Here is a 20,996-nt window from a genome sequence, read left to right on the forward strand (position 1 = left end):
AGGCTGAGGCAGGATGGCGTGAACCCGGGAGGCGGAGCTTGCAGTGAGCTGAGATCCGGCCACTGCACTCCAGCCTGGGCGACAGAGTGAGACTCTGTCTCAAAAAAAAAAGAATTCTGGCAAGCATCCATGCTTGGAACTCCAGTCTGGCCAGTGGAGTAATGCAGTGGGGATTCCATTCTGCAAGTCAGTGGCAGGTGTCAACCCAACATACCTACTCATATGAGGTAGGAGTCCAGCTAGTGAATTAATAAAGATATGGAGATGAAGCCAGTCAATTACGAAGAGGCCTAGGAAGGTGTGGGAAAGCCACTGGAGCTCTGGCCACTGGGTGGCTTGTGAACCTACAGAAAGGGAGGCAAATGCTATAGTTTCCACTGAGGAATGGGACTGGGTCTGAGGCTGTTTGTTCATCATTCATTCATTTGCATATTGATCATCCACGGAATGACATGCACTATACCAGACACTGGGGCTGTTGTGAGATGAAGTCAACTGCCTGTCTGCTAGGCTTTACAGGCAGTGGAAGAATCAGAAATGAAAACCAGACAGTGACAGAATAGGATCACTAAATGTTACCAGTAGAAGCTGCATGGTGTGGAGCATTTAGATTCCAGCCAGAGGTTGGGGTAGTAATGAACAATGACAATTTCTGTGCTGTATGTTGCACTTGGTACCTATACACATGATCTAATTTAAGTCTTACCATAGCTGTATAAAGCAGGCATTACTATTCTCATTTTACAAATGGTGAAACGGGGGCTAAGAGAAGTCCAATCACTACATTAACATCACACCAGCAGCAAGTGGTAGGGTAGTGATTTGAGCTCAGGTCTCTCTTGGCTCTAAAGCTCATACTCTTTTAAGTCCATAACCTCAGAGCCCATAAATATAGAACACACATGGCCAGAAGCACTCTCCAGAATCTTTTAGAATCATTCTACCTGAAGGCACAAGAAAGGTAACAGAGATTAGAGCATGAGACAGAGGAAGAATTAAAATAGTGCTTTTAATATAATTTTCAGCAAACGTACAGTATGTACTTTACATCACATATTTCTAAACTGCTCATTTGGAAAATAAAAGCTGCAAAAATACAGAATACCACACTCAAAAATCTATTGAGTATGTGCTTTTTTCCCCCTCCATTCTGTGCAACAGGGTGGTTTTTACCCTCTCGGCTGATTTCGTTAAAGCTGTTGAAGCCCTCGGTCAGAGGAGCATTTCCAAGAGAGGAGTTTCTAAAGCATGTCAGCAAGCCATCCCCAGAGGAGGCAGAGGGATGGGTGAAGGGAATTTGCACACCAGGTCAGCATGACTCTTTAGAGACCCAGGAAAGATGCCTACTCTGAGAGCTGTTTGGAGTACTCCTGACCATAAGTCACCTCTTTAGTCCTCATCACAGGCCTGCGCTTGGGGCCTCAAAGGACCACACACTGGCTGGATAATCCACATGGGGACCCTCGGGTTCTCGGGCAGGGAGGAGCACGCTAAGTGAGGCCCGCGAGGTCTGTGGGTGGTGGTGGGCTGTTCTCTCCAGGAAGAGGAAGAGGGCCAGGCCCTCAGCTTCTCACAAAGGAGTCTTCTGAAGGTGAATGTGATTCGGGGCAGGTTTTCTCAGTCTCAATGTCTTGGTACTCTGTGCCTAAAGGGGGAGGAGGGAAGAAGAGCCAAGAGGAAAAAGAGATCGGTCTTTTCTGCTTCACCTACTTTTTGTTAGGCTTATTTAATAGCATGATGGCTTTGCAGTGAAGGGACAAGAGTAGGCAGTCAAAGCAATAAAGTGCTGGGTTTCATTCCAGGTAACCCCAAGGGGCCAGATTCTGAGCCCAGAGACCTTTTTGAAGGCCAAGTATCTTTTCTGGGAAAGATATTCATCTACATGACCATTCCCACAGCCAAGCAGATGTTGGGGATGAATAAGATGTCTCCCAGTCAATAATTTATTCTTGTCTTATGTAAATTACTAGTGACAGACCTTGTGCTCTAGGGCTCTAAGTGTCACCATACATCTCTATTGAAGAGATTACCGAGTGTCAGAGAAAACTGCCTGGCATCACAATGTCATGCTTTCTCCTCCAGCATTCAGGACAGTTTGTTTTTTGTGTAGCCACAGATATTCACTGCATGCTGGGTGAAACGATATCCTCTTTGGAGCAAGTTTTTAAGCCTACGCCACATTTCCAGAATAGATGCTGTGGCTTCATTTTAAAGGTATTAAAAACACAACTAGTCTCGGTGATGATTCACAAGCTGTGCAGGTCTCCTGTTCAATAGGCACAATGAGGCCATAGAAGTCCCTGTCCATTTATTTGTCCTCTTTAGACTTTGACCTAGTGCTACAAAGGTGACAGTTTGGAAATGTCATTCCTTTCCTCAGGATTGTGAAGCTGAAGCCTGAGTCCTGGGCAAGTTGGAGCATCCTTCCTTCACTCTCACAAGGCCCAAGTTCTTATAGTCTTGGGGTTCCACTGAAAGACTCGGGTGTGGGGAGTTGGGAAGGGTGGGACAGAAGTTAGAGAGCTGGGGTTCATCCCTGCTTAGCAGAATGAATAAGATAAAGGCTGATGAATGGCTAGGAAATTCCTGCTGATGCGGCTAAGGTTGAAGTAGGAAGGAGTGTTTTGAAAGGTTTTCAACATTTAATTATTAAAGTGAAACCTAGATTCCTGTGCCCATAGGCAAAATTTTGCAGAGATTCTCGCCTCCAACTCCTGGCTTACTTCTCTATGAAACAATAGACTCCTGCTAGGGGTTTCCCATAGGTAGATGCTCTGTTGGCTTTACAGAGGCTAAAGAAGTCAGTTCCGTGTTCTAACTTCGGGGGCTGTGTGTTGTAGTGGAGAGAGCACTGGTTTAGGAGTCAGATCTGTCACTGGCTCCTGGTAGCTTTATAAACTATGTGATCTTAGAAGGGTTGGATTTGCTGAGCTTTAGTTTTCAAACCTGTGAAGTGGAAAAGAATATATACTTACCTCGTAGGGCTGGTGTGAGAAGGCTGCTGGGAGCAGTACCTGGGATCATGAATTCACAGAACCTGGCATGTGGGTAGCAGGTGCTTAATAAACATGAGCTTCCTGGCCCCTTCCCTCCCTTAAAGTGTTGGATGGGAGCACCATTTGTGTTCAGTTGGGATCCTTTTATAGCAACACTTTGTAAATTCTATGCTTCCAATTCATTTTATGGCCTTAGATTATAAAATCAAATGGTCTTGCCAAACATGTCTCCATGAGAGCAGTCTTCTATAAGGTTAGTGTGAGAATCTTCTATAAGGTTAATGCTAAGAAAAACATTAATGGGATGGCAAGTGTCCACCTACAGAATGTTAAACCTCCAGAAAACTTGCTATGTTGTTCATTTGCTCATAGCAAAAGAACATAATCAATTCTATCTTATGGGAAAAAATTGAAAACTTATGATAATCACCAACTCTTGACTGTTGACCTGAGTCACTATTACAAAAATGGCAATGTCTGGATATTCTGTTCCTAAAAGCGTGGAATCTGAGAATAGAAGACAGAACAGCAAGTTAGGGTGGCTAGTGCCTGAGTTTGACCAGGGACTTGAACTCAATATGACAAGTGCCCCTGGTCTCCTTTGGAGAGGAAGTATATCCAATTAGGGACCAGCTTCAGTGTATTTGAAGCCCTGGGGCCAGAGTTGATCTCCTGTGGTTGATGCTGTAGACTAAAGGGGTGCCAGCCATGGCAGGTATCTGGGGTCTCTCCAGGGGAGCTGATGACCAGCACTGTAGAGTGCCTCCCTGGCATCTTGGTGCTTTGATAGTGCATTTCAGAATGCACTAGAGTAGGAGAGTCTCATATCTGATTCCTCTTATCTGTCCATTTCAGGTAAAACACTTCGTATCAATGGACCACTGGGATCAGGGGTTAATACCAGGAATGGCAACAGAAAAACACACAGCCCCAGAACACTGTTGCCATGGTGTCCTGGTTGTTACATCAGGAGGCAAGTGGGAGCGTGTGGGGCCCCACAGTTTACTTGGGCCAGTCTTCTTGATCAGTGTCTAAAGGTGGGGAGGGAGGTCCCTTGTGTCTTGCCCAGTAGGGAGGTAGTACCCATAGTGGTTATGGGTCTGTGAATAAGGAGAGCTTTTTAAGACCTGAAAGCTTTTTCATACACCTAGGTTTGAATCCTAAGTCTGCTTTGTGAATTTCAGCCACCCTATGGTTGAGATTACATGAGCTAATACATGAAATAAGCTCAGCCAGCATCTGATTCATAATTAAGTGCTTGAAAAATGTTAGCTACTATTAGTAGTAGTTATTACTAGTGCTTACCAAGTATTTTACCCGGCATATCTGTTAACTTTAGGGTGATAGTGTTTTGTGTTGGTTGTGGGGAGGAAAAGGATTGGAAATACTCTTTGGCATCTGGATTCATTCTTCTTTTTCTAGTTTGAACATTTCTCCCTCATGTGCGCATTTCCATCATTTAAGAGAAAAGGATGGTTACTCTAGTTGAGCTGCAGTGTCACAGCTGCCATACAGTTCGAATCCGCCACATCACACAAGAGAAAAATAATGTTGCCTTCAATTTTAACCATGAGAGCAAAGGGGTACTTACCTTATTCTTGGAAATGAGATATCTGAATTAGAGTCTCATGGTCATGAGTGTTAAGGCCGATGGACACCTGGCTCAAGGTCCTTTCCTATGTATGCCCTGGCCCATGCTACAGCAGAGTCTTGGGCGCTGGGATCTGCCTCACCTATGCTCAGCTGCTAGGGCCCCCCAAACACGCAGTGCTGCTTGAGGCCTTGCCTGTGCAAGAGAACAGAGATCAGCAAACTATGGCCTTCCCTCAGCCACCGACTGTTTTTGTAAATAAAGCTTTATTGGAACATAGTCCATTTGTTTACCTGTAGTCTATGGCTGATCTCACGGTACTACAACAGTTGAGTAGTTGCAACAGAGACTGCAGGTCCACAAAGTCTAAAATATTTACTACTTGGCCTATTACAGAAAACGCTTGTGAATGTGTTTTGGTGGCTCTCTGGGGGCAATTCTGCCCCTCATCTTCTCACTGTGTTTCCCCAAAAGTCACTCACTGCTCTTTAGTTCTTAGTTTCTAAGCCACCCACTCTCCAGAGCCTTCCTGATTCTTGCTGCCATGAGGCAGAACTCACCACCATCTTGAATTGGCTCTCCTTATCCCCAGACAGACCCTAGCTCTTAATACTATTATCCCATAGGTTTTGTTTGTGTTCAGATCTGTCCAGCTTACTGAAATGGGGGTTCTTGCGGAGGGTAGGGAACAAATCTTTTCCACGTTTGTATCTGATCTAGGGCTTGGCATATAGCCAAAATTTTAAGGCATGAATAAAACAAATACATGTTTCGAATACATCAAGCTCATACAATGCATCCCCAAATAAAACAAACTCTGCAAAGAAAAATGCTAACGTGGATAGTCTCTGAGAAGTGTGAGTTGTCCCTGTCTCCATGGCAGTCACAGGTTTCTAAGGGACAGGGCTATCTTTGCTTTCCAGAATTTTCCATTTTAGCTTTTATAACCCAAGTTGTCCCTGCCATGATGACCAAGCATTCTGGGTTGCTGAAGCTACTGATGAGGCAGGTGTGGGTGGCTGCGTGCATTCACGGTGGATTCCACATGCTGTTCTAGGCAACAGGCCCCATAAGAGGCATTTGAACAAAAATATCTTCCTTGTATCTTCCACCAGTGAGAGGGTATTCCAATTACTCTAGAGCAATGACAATACACTAGGGACGTGGGGTCCAAAGTCTGTCATTTAGGGTGGTTTACTCTAAGGGGTTACGTTCTTGCAGCTGTTTGGGGGAGTAGCAGTTTGAAATAAGTTGGGTGAAGCAGGTGTAATGAAAAAGGAAAGAAGGGTAGAAAATGGGCAAATACTATATTTGGGTCTTGAACTAATTTTCCAGGCCAAATTTAATTTCACTAACACCCTCTCTTGGAAAAGTTGGCGCCTCTTAGATATTTGAAGTGGATTCTAACCTAAGGGGAAACAGTCCCTAAAGGGAAACATGGATCATGGTTGAGGAGGTCAATCAGAGGAGAGTGGCACGAGGCCAGTGAAGTCAGCAGGCCCCTGCTATGTATCTGGTACTTTCCTCTGGCTTCTGGCCAGATATGTGATTCTCCCAAGCCATCAAGATGGTCAGGTAAGAACAGCACCAGGCAGCGGCAAGTATTCTCCATCTGTTAGACTGAAAGAACTGCTTGCATGGTTTCTTCCCTCATCTAAACCAAACCAAATAAAATATTCAAGCAACAACAAAATATAGTGTAACTCCGTCCAACTGCAACAGAAGCTCATCCTGTTTTTCTGGCCTTGACTGGATGATCAGATGCATTGACATCTATACATTGACCTTCATAGCTTACCACTGCTGAGTAGGGCCTTTGGGGTTCCTAGCAGGGCTTAGAGCAGACTACACAGGTCTGGCAGGCATGGCTGGGTGGAGAAGAAACCAGACTTCCTAGGACTGGAAGCAGCAGGCAGCAAGAAAACCAGCCCAGCAGGCAAACGGGGAGCCAGAAACTACTTTTCCTCGGAGGTTTCTCTATTTTAGTACATGTATCTATCTCCATTTTACATGTTCCTCAGTGAAAGACCTCCTCTGGGAGGTGTGAAAGAATAACCATTAGTAACCACAGGAGAACCTTTTTCCTGGGAAAATTCCTCAAGAGTGGTGTGACTACCATCCCAGGGATCAGCTGGTTGCCTTCATGTGGAACGTTTCTGCAGGTTTTTCAACAAGAAGGGCTAGGAAGCCCTGCCATAGTGTGAGTGAGGGGAAGCTGGAGGGCAATTACTGGACACAGGGGAGTGGGATCGGGGGACTGGAATGTACAGATGCCACTCAACCAATCTTTAAAAGCGTTAGAGCGAGCTATTCCATGATCAGATGGTGAAAAGGAAGTGATTTTTACGGAGGGGCACGCTCCCTCCTGCTTGGAAGATGTTAGCAACTCTGTCAAATGATTCCTTAGGAGCTCTTGGGTTTCCAGTTATTATTTTGTCTGTTAAGTGTTCCCAGCAAGCTCCTTGGGGAGACTGTGAGAGGAGGCTGCTCCCAATCCTTCGTTAGCTGTGAGGAAAGCCAGCATGCCATGCTGTGGCCTTCTGGAACCCTGTGTCCCCCGGGTGCCTCAGAGCCAGCTTTCCCTGACAGCACACAGCCTCAGCTGAGAGAAGACAGCAAACCGCATCCCCTAGAGAGGCATTTTTGCAAAATGTGCTTGCTTCATAGGAGGGAATGATATTGGTTAAACAAAAACAAAACCCAAACCTTCTTGGTCTATGCATAGGAGTTACAAAGATCTGTCAGTTTCAGCAGAGAGAGACTTTTCATCCACCCCTGGGCATGTTCAACTGAGATGGTGTAGGAGTTTATAGCAGAAGAGAGAGAACTCTAGCATTCACTTTCTAGGTTTATTCCATCCCGTACATTTTTTGTGTTCTGTAAATCCAATGGAGATCTTACCAGGAAATCTTTTCATTCATTTGAAACCAAACAGATAATCGAGGGGGCTGATCTAGTGTTGTATGTACAATGCTTCTTTAGAGCACAAAAGGCAAATTAAATCTAGACCGAGTTTTCTGTTCGGTAGTATATGAGAAAAATTAAAATTTTAAAAGACAATACAACAGAATTCAGAGCCATCTTGCAACAGGGGTCTTTAAATTTATACCCAATTGCTGATAAAACTCAGCCCTGGAGTTGTCTTCCTGTTATTCTAACATCTTTTTCACTTTCATCCTAAAATTTTAGGGAAAAAAGTCCAAAATGCAAAGAGTTTTAAAGGCCTTTTTTTTTTTTTTCTCTCAAAACAAAGAGTTCCATAAAACACTAGGTCAAAGGGCCTCAGTGTGTGTGTACTGAGTTTGAAGGGCCAAGCAATAATCTATAGGAGTGACCTATTAGCAATACATTTGCAAAACTAAACCAAAACCTGTACAGGATATTCTCAAAGCCTTAGGAACAACAGAATATACATATTTTATGAAGTGGTTAGAGAACCATCTCCCCTTTACTAGTTAACATACTGATGAGTGTCCCCATTTTCATAAGCAAGGACATACTAACACTAAGCAGATGAAAGGCCTGTCTCAGAAGCATCCTGCCCCAGGTAGCTGATCATGGTGGCCCCACACCACGACACAGCTTTTCTTTTCGTTGGTCTTGCTCAGTGCTTTCTCTAGATTTGGGCTGTCATTCAAGCCTTTTCATTTACAACGTTCATTAAAAATTTGGTACCATATCTGCCCCATGCCCAACCATTTTTTATTTCCTGCTTCTTTTGTTTGCCTTGTGGGTAAACTACAAATGTGTCCAAGGTGAAAAAGCAAACCAATCAACCTTTGAGTTTTTTTTCCAGCGCCAGGAATGTGACATGAACAAAGGTTACTGAAGAAGCATGAGCGGTAAGTTAGCAGGGCCCTTTGTTGTGTATGAGTGTGTGCCTTTACCTAAGCTCTGTCCCCTTATGGAAATGGCCATAGAAGGCCTAGTGTACTGGTTGCAAGAGGTTTTCTAACGTGATTCTTACCCCAAATCATAACAGGTTCATTCTCTGAGGTTCACCCACCTTCAAAACACAGACAAGGGCCTTAGTTCCAGACTAACCCTGAGAATGTCAGAGACATTTTCATGCACTGGACACACGACAGCTTCCAGGAGCTTGTGGGTCTATTTGTTATCAGAGACGCTACAGACTTCTTAACAGCTTGTGCTAGGGAACTGTTCTTCTTTCCCATCCCCGGAAGTGTTGCATCCATACACCACAAACCCACATCTAAGAGTTTCTCCTCCACAGGCTGAAAAGAACGCCTCTTGGAATGTCAAGCATGAATATAAAAGGGCTTCCCATGACAGTGATCACTGAATCATGGGGAAGAAAGCTAAAAGGCAAATTTGCAATTCATCACATTATCCCCTGTTGTCTCAAATGTGATTCTTTTAAAGGCAGGCTGCATATTCACTCTCTTTTTGAAGCATTTTTTTTTCTTCTTATAACACATTATATATTCTTGCTTTTGTAGAATATCCGAATGAGGATAAAGTGATAAAAATTACAATAGGTTAATTGCATCCCTTGTATCACATATTTTTGGTGCATTAAAAAAGGAGAAAAAAAAGTAAAAGCAACCAGCATGATAAATCCGGCCTAGAGAACTGTGTTAGTGACTGAAGGGTTAACAGATTTTAGAAGTAGTTAAAAATAGTATTAGAGGATTATACATACAACAGTTTGAAATTCATATGGATTGTGTTTTTTTCTTTTAAAAATGGCAAAATGTTTGGCAAATGTAAGCAAATGACTTGGACTGTGTTGGGTCTCACCAGCTCTGAGCCGGGTCAGTCATAGCCAGGTGAGGCCTACTGCTTCCTGAGGTCACTCTGTGGGGCTGGGGGAAGGTGGATGCCCGCCACTGGGAGGTGCTGGCCCCCCACCCGGCTCCCCCTCAGGCCCTCAGTCTTGAACATGGAGATGGAGCTGGCGAGAGGTGCCAATTACAAACTCCAGCACAGATCACCCATTAGCATCACTGAGAGAACTCTGGGGCCTTGAACCACATGCAGACTGGGTGAGTCGTCTACACAGTGACCCATATTGCGAAAGTCAGAGAGAGGAGTGGGGCTTCCACCCCTCCGACTTGTGCGCCCGCCCCCACCCCCATCTGGAGGAAGAGGGTGGCACGCGGTGTGTCACTAGTGCTTAATCTGGCAATGCTTTCAACTTGTGTTTTTTTTTTTTTTAATTTTTTTTTATTTTAGTAAACTTTAAAAAAATGTTTTCTGTTTTGTATGTGTATGTATATCCAGAAATGTCCATCCTCCAAGCTGGCCACCACTGTTCCCTGAATTTGGCAGTGCCTGTTGCTTGCAGCTGTCGGCATCCTGAAAACCATGAGGTGCCTTCAAAGCAGACTCTGTGGCCCAGCCGCGCGAGTGGCCTCCAGGACCCCGCCGCACGATCTCATTCTCTCCTTATTTTGAATCCTGTCTGGCTCTGATGTTCAGAAAAAAGACAAAGTCGGTGTGTCTGAGTGTGTGTGCGTCTGTGCCTGTGTGTGTGTATTGAGTTTTGGTTTTTTTTTTGGAAACCTTTTTTTCTTTTTTTAAGAAAAAAATGACCCTTGGATTACTAATACAGAGTTCAGCCCTCCTTTAGTCACTATAAAACGGACTCCATGTTTTCACACCACTCATGGTCTTCCAGGTTATAGATAAACTTTGTCCTATGTGTCTGGTTTGCGGGCACAGGGTCCCTCCCCAGGTTGTCTAGGGTCAGAGTAGAGGCAAAGAACTCACTGGTGCTCAGCCCGCCCTCGTGGTTTTTGATGTAGCGTTTATAGTTTTTCCTCAGGCACTGCCACGTGGTGGTGTACAGGATGAAGGCGAAGGATTTGAGCGCGATGGCGATGCTGACATACAAGTATCTGTAGACCACATTGTCGTAGAGGACGCAGGCGCCTTGCTCCCCACAGAACGTGCTCCAGAACAGGCAGGTGGAATCGATGCCGGCCCCGAAGATGAGGGGTGGAGGGATGAAGCCTGTCACAGGGAAAAGAAGGTTAAGGTTCTGGATCTAGTGGCCAGTGCTCCCCTGTTCCTGTCTCTGCCTAGCTTTTCTTATAGCACTGCTGGGAAAATATGTCTGACTCCATGGCTCAAAGACACGCTCAGGAGGCAAACTGCATGAGTTTGTGTCCCAGTTCTGCCTTTTTATCATGGTATAAATCTGAGCACGTTATTTACACCCTCCTGCCTTCGTTTCCTCATCTGCAAAATGGGGATGACGATAATACTACAGTCTTCACCAGATTGCTCTGAAAACTAACTTTACACATAGAAAGCATCATCCTGGCATGGTGGCTCACACCTATAATTCCAGTACTTTGGAGGCTGAGGCAGGTGGATCACCTAAGATCAGGAGTTCGAGACCAGCCTGGTCAACATGGTGAGACCCCCGTCTCTACTAAAGAGACAACCTGGAATTTGCATTGTGGTACACGTTGGTGTACACCTGTAGTCCCAGCTCCTTGGGAGGCTGAGGCAGAAGAATTGCTTGAACCCGGGAGGCACAAGTAGCAGTGAGCCAAGATCGTGCCACTGCACTTCAGCCTGGGCAACAGAGCAGACTCCATCTCAAAAAAAAAAAAAAAAAAAAAAAAAAAGAGCATCTAGAACTGTGCCACTTTACCATGTAAAGTGAGTGACGGCTGCTATTATCATCATCATCCTCCTCTGCTGAGAGCCTGAGAAGGCCAAGACAGTCTTCCTTGAAGGGAAACATTCTCAGTGTCAGTGAAAGCAGTGCAGTCTCATTGAGGGACCTGCAAAGCGGCGGCGTACTATGTGTGGTGTTCTTCTGCATGGGGCTTTTAGGGCTGTGTGTGCTCTTGAGTGCAGGGACCACAAGTTGGACTTAAGTACGTCTGTGCGTATACACATAAAGTTTAAAATGGAAAATATCTGCATATATACTGACAACTTCCCTTCCCCTGTATATTACCAGTGGGTAAGAATATTCCCAGCTCAGAATGACTTGGTAACCAGTTTTGAAACCCTCACGGTAGAGCATTTCCGGCACCTACAACCAGTCACCAAAAATGGCAGATGAGATGAAAACCCTCCCCCTTCCTTACTTCGGTTCCCTGTTCCTCTGGCTGCTGTTAGCCCTGAGTTATCAGACCTGGCTGCCCATGACAATCATCATCCAGGGTGTCCCATCCCAGACCAATGAAATCGGAGCATTTGGTGTGCAGCTCAGTCCCCAGCACTTAAACATTCCCAGGTGATTCTGAGTGCAGGGGGAGAGTGTAATCTGTACTACGGGAAAGTCATAGATGAGTCACTAATACAAATTAACTGTTCAAAAAAAAACTGTCACCTTGAGGCCAGAATAAAGTGCCAACCATCTTCAGTGACAGACTGCAGAAGGAGGAAGTGATCTCTGGAACTAGGTGTGGCCAACTCTAAAATCCCAGGGCCCATGTACCTCTATCCGGAGTGTTCCTTGCAGAGCCAGTCCTAGAGCATCTGAATTTCATTTTGTATTAAGGAAAGTCCCTCTAAGATTTTGATGAGATCTAGACCCATAGCCCTGAAAAATACACCTACCCATAAAATCACACTCGTATTTCAGGGGGTTCATAGGCCCCTGAAGTCCATCCATGATCGCCAGAATAACAGCACGTGCATGATAAGCACAGCAGCACCTCTGTTCTGTGGGGGCCTCCAAAGGCAGGCAGGGAGAGAGGGAAGGTTTAATGAAGGAAGCAGCCCTTCCCCTGGTTTTAATGACAGGCCTGGAATCGGGTGAGAGAAGGGCTGTGTTACCCTATCAGTGCTAACGAGCTTGGCAGAGTGCCAGGCTCTCGGCCCAGGTGCTTCTGTACTTCTCCTAGGAATTGTCCACCTCCACTGCTTGTTACCCCAAAGAGAAGCCCCGAGAAGATTTCTGGTTGAAACCTCATTAAACTTCCCAAGCAGCTCGATTTAATAAATAAGCTCCAAGCTCAAAATCGCACACAACTTGCTTCCTTCTTTCCGGCTACTAGGTCGGGCTGTGGTCCTGCCAAATGGAAGCTCATATTCCTAGCATTCCCTGTGATCCCAAAGGCTGCCCAGGTGTCTGAGCCCTTCCCCACCAACCCTGTGCATTTTCCCTGCCCCCTAACAAGTGCCTTTTTTCATTTCACTGAAAAAGAGCCAACTGGAGGAACTGCCATGGCAACCGCATAATAGAAACTAAGCCACATGCCACATTATTTATGTAAAAAATGAAGATCTGGAGCCAGTTTGTTTTACAGATAGACCTAGAGATAAATGGAACTAATGTGGCCTGTTTCTGTGGCACAGCAGGGCAAAGCAAATCCATTCACCTTCCTCTCTCTGCATGGGGCATAATCATTATATTGTGATTAGCTCCCAAATGCTCCTCCTTCCTTGTGACCTTTCTTGAGGTCATTTCACTTTGTTCTAGCCACCCATCACCTGGCGATGGTGAGCCAAGGTTAGAGAGGACACCTTTAGTAAACGCTTTGCTGTGGGAAGGAACTGAGGGTACAGGTAGGTGTCCCTTGCTCTATAATGCATGGATGCTTGGATACAAATTCCAGGTCGGTGCAAATCAGGTCATATTTTAAGCACATCAAAGGAAATTTGCAACATAAAGGAATCATTTTTAACATTTGTTAAAACCAAAATATCCCTCTAAAATACCACTATGTAACTCATTCATGTACCTGAGTGAGAATTTTTATAATATTTGGTTGTCTTTCAAGTAGGGCATACCTCCATGTGATAAAGATGGCAATTTTATCTTGTCTATTGTCAAGCTCCACTACCAGATGACAAAACCTTTAAACAGCAATGTGAAAGCTAAGTACTCAGCAGGCTGATGGGAGGATCGCTTGAGCCCAGGAGTTCCAGGCTGCAGTGAGCCATGATCACACCATGGCATTCTAGCCTAGGGGACAGAATGGGATACTGTCTCCAGAAAAAAAAAAAAAAAAAAAAAACCTACCAAAGTTTTTCGTGCTATGCTCTGCTCAGTATTTTAGAGAGCTTTCATGGTAGAGATGAAATATAACTTTTTTTTGTTTTGTTTTTGAGACGGAGTCTCGCTCTGTGGCCAGGCTGGAGTGCAGTGGCACGATCTTGGCTCACTGCAACCTCTGCCTCCCAGGTTCAAGTGATTCTCCTGCCTCAGCCTCCCGAGTAGCTGGGACTACAGGTGCATGCCACCACGCCCAGCTAATTTTTGTATTTTTAGTAGAGATGGGGTTTCACTGTGTTGGCCAGGATGGTCTCGATCTCTTGACCTTGTGATCCGCCTGCCTTGGCCTCCCAAAGTGCTGGGATTACAGGCGTGAGCCACTGCACTCAGCTGAGATGAAAGAAATTTCAAGGTGCCAAAAGCCCTGGAGAAAGTCACTTGATCTTTCTATGTCTGTTTCTTCTTTAAAATGGAGCGAATACCACCTGCTTGGTAAGGGCTAAGTAAACACTACACAAATGAGGTGTGTGTGTGTGTGTGTTTTGCAAGCGTCTGATCTTTCCATGTAACCAGAACTTTTGCCACCTTATTCATGTTAGATAGGGGATTTGGGGTGGTATTTTAGAATAAACTCTAGGTTAAGTACCTTAAGTATAACCTTTATGACATTCCTTTTATACTTCTGAATAGTGAAAATATTGACTTTCTTTTCCATCAAATTCATCTTTTCCTTCATATTCACTTAAAATTCTTTCCCAAAGGGGATCTCTAGCTATCAGGTCCTAAATTGCAGGTGTGCGGAGAGTACCAGAGACGAACTGATTGCATCTTTTTTGTTAGAGGCCTCTGCCATTCTGGAACTCACCTGATGAGTCACAGAAGGGAGTCCCACCTTGGTGACTCATTTTCATGCCCAGCCCTGCATCCTTATATGTCTACCACTCAGTTGGACCAAACAAAAACTCAGGCAGTCCCTGCAAGGAGTTGGTTCCCCGTAGACAAATGGGAGACTGCTACAGTGTGAGTGTGGCAACTGTCATGATAAGTAGTATCATTAATTCCCCCCACCCAGGACTGTATAGAATGCTCTAATCCATTATGCATCCCCTCCATAACCACTCCCCCTGCCCCGCCTTATTTCACATACAAATAAACTGAGAGTGAGAGAGATTATTTGTTCCAGGTTTGATATTTCAAAACTCCAAACGCAGTAATCTCCTTCCTTCTAATTCAGAGTTTGTTGATTTGAGAAGACTTTAGAGCTCTTATTGGGGATTTCCAGGGATACAGAGAACATTTTATTTACCCTTTTGCTAAGCTCCTGGAGTAACTGGCTTGTAGAAGCCTGGTTTTGAAGTGTGCAGAGGGTGAAACACACAGGGAGTTTGATCTTTGCAAAGCAGGCAGCCCTTCCTTCTCTGGGGTTGCTAATACATAGAGAACGCTGGGAGACTTATTTTGTAAACAAACTCCGTATTTCGCTGGACACCTGAGGCAGTAATGGCAGGTACTGTGCTTGTCAGCAGGAAGAGACACGAATTTGTCATCGTTGTAGGCTTTGGTCAGACAGGGAGTTCATATCTGGAGTTTTGGTGACGGGGAGGAAATGCAAATTTATGAACCAGAGACAGCTGATTTTGAATTCTAATTCTGCCACTTGGGAACTGTGTGATTCACACAACTTTAGTGAATCTCAGTTTCGCTGTTTATACAATGGGCACAATCATACCTTCAGGCAGAGCTTTTGTAAGAATCAATGGGACGCCATTTGAGAAAGCTCTCACAGGGTGGGCGCTCCAAAAATCTGCTTCCTTTGCTGCTGCTTGGCTTTTGTCCTGAACTCTTTCAGGTAAATGAATATCCGTCCTCTCTTAAGTTCACCACCTCTAGAGAAAGAGTTGCAGAAAACCTTTCAAGCTGTGATTCAGTGAATAACCTCCACTGGCAAGATTTCTCCACATCTACTCCGGAGGCCAAGGCAGGAGAATCGCCTGAACCCAGGAGGCGGAGGTTGCAGTGAGCCAAGATCACACCACTGCACTCCAGCCTGGGTGACAGACTGAGACTCCATCTCAAAAAAAAAAAAAAAAATAAAATAAAATAAAAAAATCTCCACATCATAAGTCAGTTTTGGAGGATAATCAGGTGCATCTAGAAGGGAGGCCAAGGGGGGCCAGGTGTACGTCAGCGTCCCTCTGGTTTTGAGCACCTTCACTCTGTGGATTCCTTAGTTACAAGGGAGCTTGATGATGGTGGTGTATCTTTAGTGACTGTGTCTTCTGAAGGAATGCTCTCTTCCCTAAAGCCTGCAAGAGCAGTTCTCTCTCTTTTTATATCTTCTCTTCTCCCTAAATCCTCTAGGCAGGAACTTGTGGATGAAGCAGGTGTTAATAGGGAACCCACCGTGTGCTGAGGAGGGTATGTGCAGGCTCAATGCTGTTCCCCGCTATTACAGGGAATATTAAAAGGACTAAATCTATTACACTCTGGCTTAAATTGCAGCTGTATATATTTCAATGCATAAATTGCTGCACTGTTTAAGAACAGTCTCTGTTTTTCTGAAATCTATTAACAGAGATTAAACCTCAGGGCCTTATATCTTGGCTATTTAACTTATGCTCTTAGTTGAAAAGGCTAGGCCTATTTATATTCCTTAGTCTAAACTTAAAAGGTGAACTGAAAGGCTTTTGTGAGAAAAATAAGTTCAAATTCCTTTATGGGACAAAATGGAAGCTGAAAATTATGGCCATTTACATTTAAAAAGATATCTGTTTCTCTCCGGCTTACCTGCCAAGACTTGAATTCACCATGGAATCTCTATTCAACCTGCTGGAATTACTGTTATGTCCAGCACCAGCTAGAAGGGGAGATGCTGAAAAGTATATTCTCCTGGAAGCATTAATGAGTTCTCTGCTTCAGCAATGTCAAGAAAGAATCTGGGCTGTTTTCCAGTGACACCTGACTTTTACTTTTCTTAAACTGGAGAGTCTGGAGCAGCTACTACGTTCTCCTTTCATTCCTGGACCCCTTGTTAAAGTTGCTAAAGCCCAGAGAGCTTAAATAATCTGCCACATGGTCAGGAAAGGCAGAGCTAGGCTCAAGAGCAGGTGTGACTGACTGTAGAGGGCCCATGGTACATACTGGAGGTCACCTCAGCGCAGGTAAGGGAGGCAGATCATGGGGGGTGCAGGTACATTAGGAGGTGAGGTACACTGCTGACACAGCCAGGGCACATGGCTGGCACCTAACATATGTTCGCCAAATGAACAATTAAAAGCATAGGCAAGTGGAAGGGGTCTTCCACGCATCACACCGCCATATCTCACTCCCTCTCATCTCTCACCTGGGGCCCCTGGGCATGCTGTGCTTACTTCTTCCAAAGCAGCATTTAACACATTCATTTCTCCACTTGCCTATAAACTTCGTCATATGCAAGACGATGCTCACAGCAGGAACTCAACAAATGTCTGACAAGCCACATCAGGAGTGTCTAGGATGTACTTTTCTAGAGTAATTCACAGATCACCCCAGACCAAGGACGGTCTGCTCAGGAATGACCCCTGCCTACAGAAAAGTACCCCGAGGGCCTTCCCCTGCTTTTGGCCAGGCAGACACACTGGAAAATTAAGACGTGGGGTTAGTGTGTGGAGAGTCTGTGGTGGTATTGTGGAAGCTAAGCCTATTCCTAACGATACCCCGAGACACTTGATCTATTGTATCTCTTATTCTATTAAAGGCTTCTCCATAGCCCCAGTCCCAGGGGCTCCAAACCTCAGCCTCATCTTGAGCTTTGTTGCTTCTCTTTCACTTTTACTTAGGTCAGTTGGGTTGGGGGGCCTCAATAGATGCTGTCTCACTATGTGGCTCTGTCTTTGCCTTTCAACCCCACTGCTTCGCTGGAGGTCAGCTTCTCACTTCAATGCTTTTGGTGGGTTATCCTGCATCCTGCTAAACCTCATGCCCTGCTCACCGGTTGCTCTACCTAAAGCAGAATTCTGAATGTATATTCACTCTCCCATCTGAAGCCCCCATTTGCTCCACACTGGCAACTACTCAGCCAAGTATAATTTCTCCCCTTGAAAATCAAGGCCCTCTATAACTCTTCTAATCCCACACCTTCCCCACACTTGCTTCGTTCTCCTACTGGAGCCACCAGGGGCAGGATATTAGCACTTACTTATCTGTACACCCCAAGCAGCCCCTAGACAGCACCTTGGATGTGGAAGAGTCTCCATGCATATTTGTTTCCACTAATTTAATTTGGTGTAACACGCTGGCAAGCAGTAGGCCCCAGGAACAAGATTCTAGACCAACTCAGGAGCAGAGAGTTTGCCCACAGCCCGGCGAGAAAAGGAGCAGCCAAGACAACTGTAGAAGAATAAAGAAGGATGGACTCAATTATACCAGGAATTCTGCTATGAGTAGATTGTTCAGTTTACTCTGAATTCACTGACCCTTCTCCAGCTCAGTGTCTTCCTCCCCTACTCAACATAAACTTGTCCGTGTGAACCTTTCATTAACTCACTCGCAACATGCAGGCTGTTGACCCCTGTTCCTCTCTGGCCAGCAACACCCTGGGCTTTGTCATTGGTCAGAACTGCTCCACTTCCATAATCTCGAAGTCAGACAATAAGGCTTTGGCCACAGCCTCCAGTTCTCTTTTGCCATTATTTATTACAACTAGTTTTTACAATTCCTGTATCTTTGTCCTCTCTCCTTTCTCCCATCTCAGCCCTACTTTGATCATCATCCTCAGCTTCTTTGCTCCACTCTCCTGCCATACTTCTGCTTCTATTCCAGGGTGCTGGGGCCACTCCCAGTGCCCCACTGACCAGTGCCTCTGCAGGCCCTGCCCTGGCCCTTTCTACCAACTCCTTGCCGTTGGCGTGTAAAGCAACAATCTCACGTTTATTTCTAGCTCACATTTTAATCTCACATTCATTTCTAGCTCCTGCCCTATTCACGTACACCCAAGTGTCTGGAAAGAGGGTCTTCCCGTGCCCCATCCCACTTCCTCACTCTGATCCATGAGGGTGGTGCATCAAAGATGGCCCCCTCATTGTCCAGTATGGCAGACACTGGCCACATCTGGCTACTTATGTGACAATGAATAAAAATAAGTAGGCTATAGAAGCCACATTTCAAGTGTGCAACAGTACCTGTGGTACAGACAGAGAACATTTCCATCATCACAGAACGCTCCATTGGACAGCGCTGGTCTACGCCACTCCCAACTTGCTCCACATCCTTTCTTCCTGTCTCATAAATAATTCCTCTGCTCACCACATGACCCAAGTCTTTCTTAGGAGTGGGCACTGTGGGTGCCCCTTCCAGTCCGTATGCTTCCACTCAGAGAATAATACAGTTTCCTCCTTTCATTTCTCAACCCTACCCTCTCCCCATCCTGCGAGCACCATCTCAGCACGAGCCTCCGTCATTCACTTCATTACACAGCAACTTCTTCAGCCATGTTCTCATTCTCCACACGGCAGACAAGCCCTTTCTAAAATACACAATGGATCCTGTGTATTTTAATATACAATAACTCTCTGGTTAAAGCCCATCAACAACTTTCATTTGCCTCCTGGGTTCAAGGGATTCTTCTGCCTCGGCCTCCTGAGATAAAGGTCAAATGCAGCAACAGGGCAGAAGCCCTTCCTGACCAAGTCCCTCATCCACTACCCTCTCCAGCTCCATCTTCTGCTGTCCCCCTTTTTCCCCCAGTCTGGGCCTTCTGCAGCCCCCAAACATGCTAGGACCTTTGTTCATTCCCAGGCTTTGACCCCTTAAGTCCTTCTCCCTGCTCATCTGTATGACTCTTACTCCTCCAGGGCTGAGCATAGACATCACATCCTGTCCAAACCCACTGCTCCCATCCCGAGGCAAGATTAGGAGTCCCTTCTACATATTCCTGTTACACCTGTGCCAACTTGAATCTTGTCACACTAACCTGTGATGTCCCCATTGTATCCTCATTACCCTTGCTAGGCCAGCACAAAAGTTGAGAATGCCACAGGATCTGATGTCTTTGCCGGCCTTTCATTAACAATAATGGTGGTTAATCTTACTGGGTCCTGCAAGAAAGGGAATTAGGCCAAATGCTAAGACTTCTTCGATGAGCTGCTTTTAATTAAAAGATGAAGCTGTGTCATAGTCTTCTAGAGCAGGGTTTTCCACTCTTTAATTTGAGACTCATAATGGGCAATAAAATCAATAGAGTGGGTCATGACCAACTTTTTTAAAAGCATGTAATAGACTAGAATAGAAAATGTCAGAATGTGTCATACCTATTAGAGTGAGTATTTTTTCATGATTTTTTTTGGTTTCAGCTGTATCTAGCCATAGGCATGTGTGTACTGGGCCATAATGCAAAACTTGTCATCTCTTGCTCTAGATTACAGTTGCAGAAGTTGAAAAACAGTATTCTAGGTAATACCTGGTTGATTATTCCTGGGGCAGACGTACAGATAGTGAAACTGCTTTACAGCAGTGTATGATGATTTTAACAGTATCATATGCCTCATAATGTTCACTTTCACTTTCAACTGTCCTGTAATTTTCATTAACTTTTCAGAAATAGCTTGCAAATTGTTTTTCATCTTGTGCTATCAAAAAAATGTTTTGCCAGTTGTGTTGAGTCCTTAGTATCTGTCTAGAGGTACAGAGATCTCCACAGCAACTCCACAGATTAGAAGGCTGGGCTCTTAGCTTCCCTGGCCAGCCCCAGAGGACTCATAAGGGCAGAGCTGAGGTCACTTACCTGGGGATGGTTCATGGCTTAGAACACAATAGGTTTTCACAGTAGGTTGTCAATAAACATTAGCTTCTTGAACAAATGCATATGTGGAATGGCTTTACCATTTGCAGAAATAAGGGTCCCAATGTGCCAGTTTATATTACACATCCACCTATCGATCCACCCCACACTGCCTTGAGAGTAGGGGTGTAATGATGTATGCAGATTGCACCCTCCCACTGATAGGAAAAAATCAGCACGATCATAACTCTGCCTTGGTATTTCTGCATGCTACTACAGCTTCCCAGGAAGGCCCAAATGCTTTACTTTGAATTAGCGCTGAACTTGTTTTAATTGGGGCATCTTCACACCTACAGCACTTCTATTTTCCATGACTTAGACATAAGACAATGCCATTTGAGTTCACATGTATATACCAAGAAACATGGATTGTTAGTGGTTGAGAGTATTCTGAGGTCTTCTACCAGGCACAGAGGGAATGATCACAGATTGATGGAAAGGTTTTTGCTATAGACAGGGAAGGGAGGTGAGGAGAGACATATGCTATGTATTTGCCGTTCCCCAGGGAGGACCTTAATGGATCTAAAGGTTAATATTTTGCTTTCATATATCGATATATAAAAATCTTATAAAGTAACAGACATTTTGTTCAAAACTTTAAAACAAATTTAGAAAATATAACCTTATTACTCAAAGATAATAGCTGATATTTTTTTTTAATATCTT

At 44.8% G+C, this 20,996-nt stretch overlaps 1 protein-coding gene across 4 annotated transcripts in view; it reads right to left on the reverse strand.

Annotated features, from left to right (window-relative positions):
- Positions 1 to 990: 990 nt before the first annotated feature.
- The window catches only part of SLCO3A1 (solute carrier organic anion transporter family member 3A1), a 324,947-nt gene continuing 304,941 nt past the window's right edge, over positions 991 to 20,996 (reverse strand). For 2 of the 4 annotated variants that reach the window (XM_050798036.1, XM_050798034.1), the window contains one exon: positions 7,423 to 10,563. In XM_050798036.1, coding sequence (XP_050653993.1) covers positions 10,359 to 10,563 — 205 coding nt within the window. In that variant the 3' untranslated portion in view covers positions 7,423 to 10,358. Of the gene's footprint in view, positions 1,646 to 7,422; positions 10,564 to 20,996 lie in introns of those variants that run through there. The other 2 variants (XM_050798035.1, XM_050798037.1) reach the window with 2 other exon arrangements.

Source organism: Macaca thibetana, chromosome 7, assembly GCF_024542745.1.
Source record: "Macaca thibetana thibetana isolate TM-01 chromosome 7, ASM2454274v1, whole genome shotgun sequence".
In the NCBI taxonomy this organism is placed as follows: Eukaryota; Metazoa; Chordata; class Mammalia; order Primates; family Cercopithecidae; genus Macaca; species Macaca thibetana.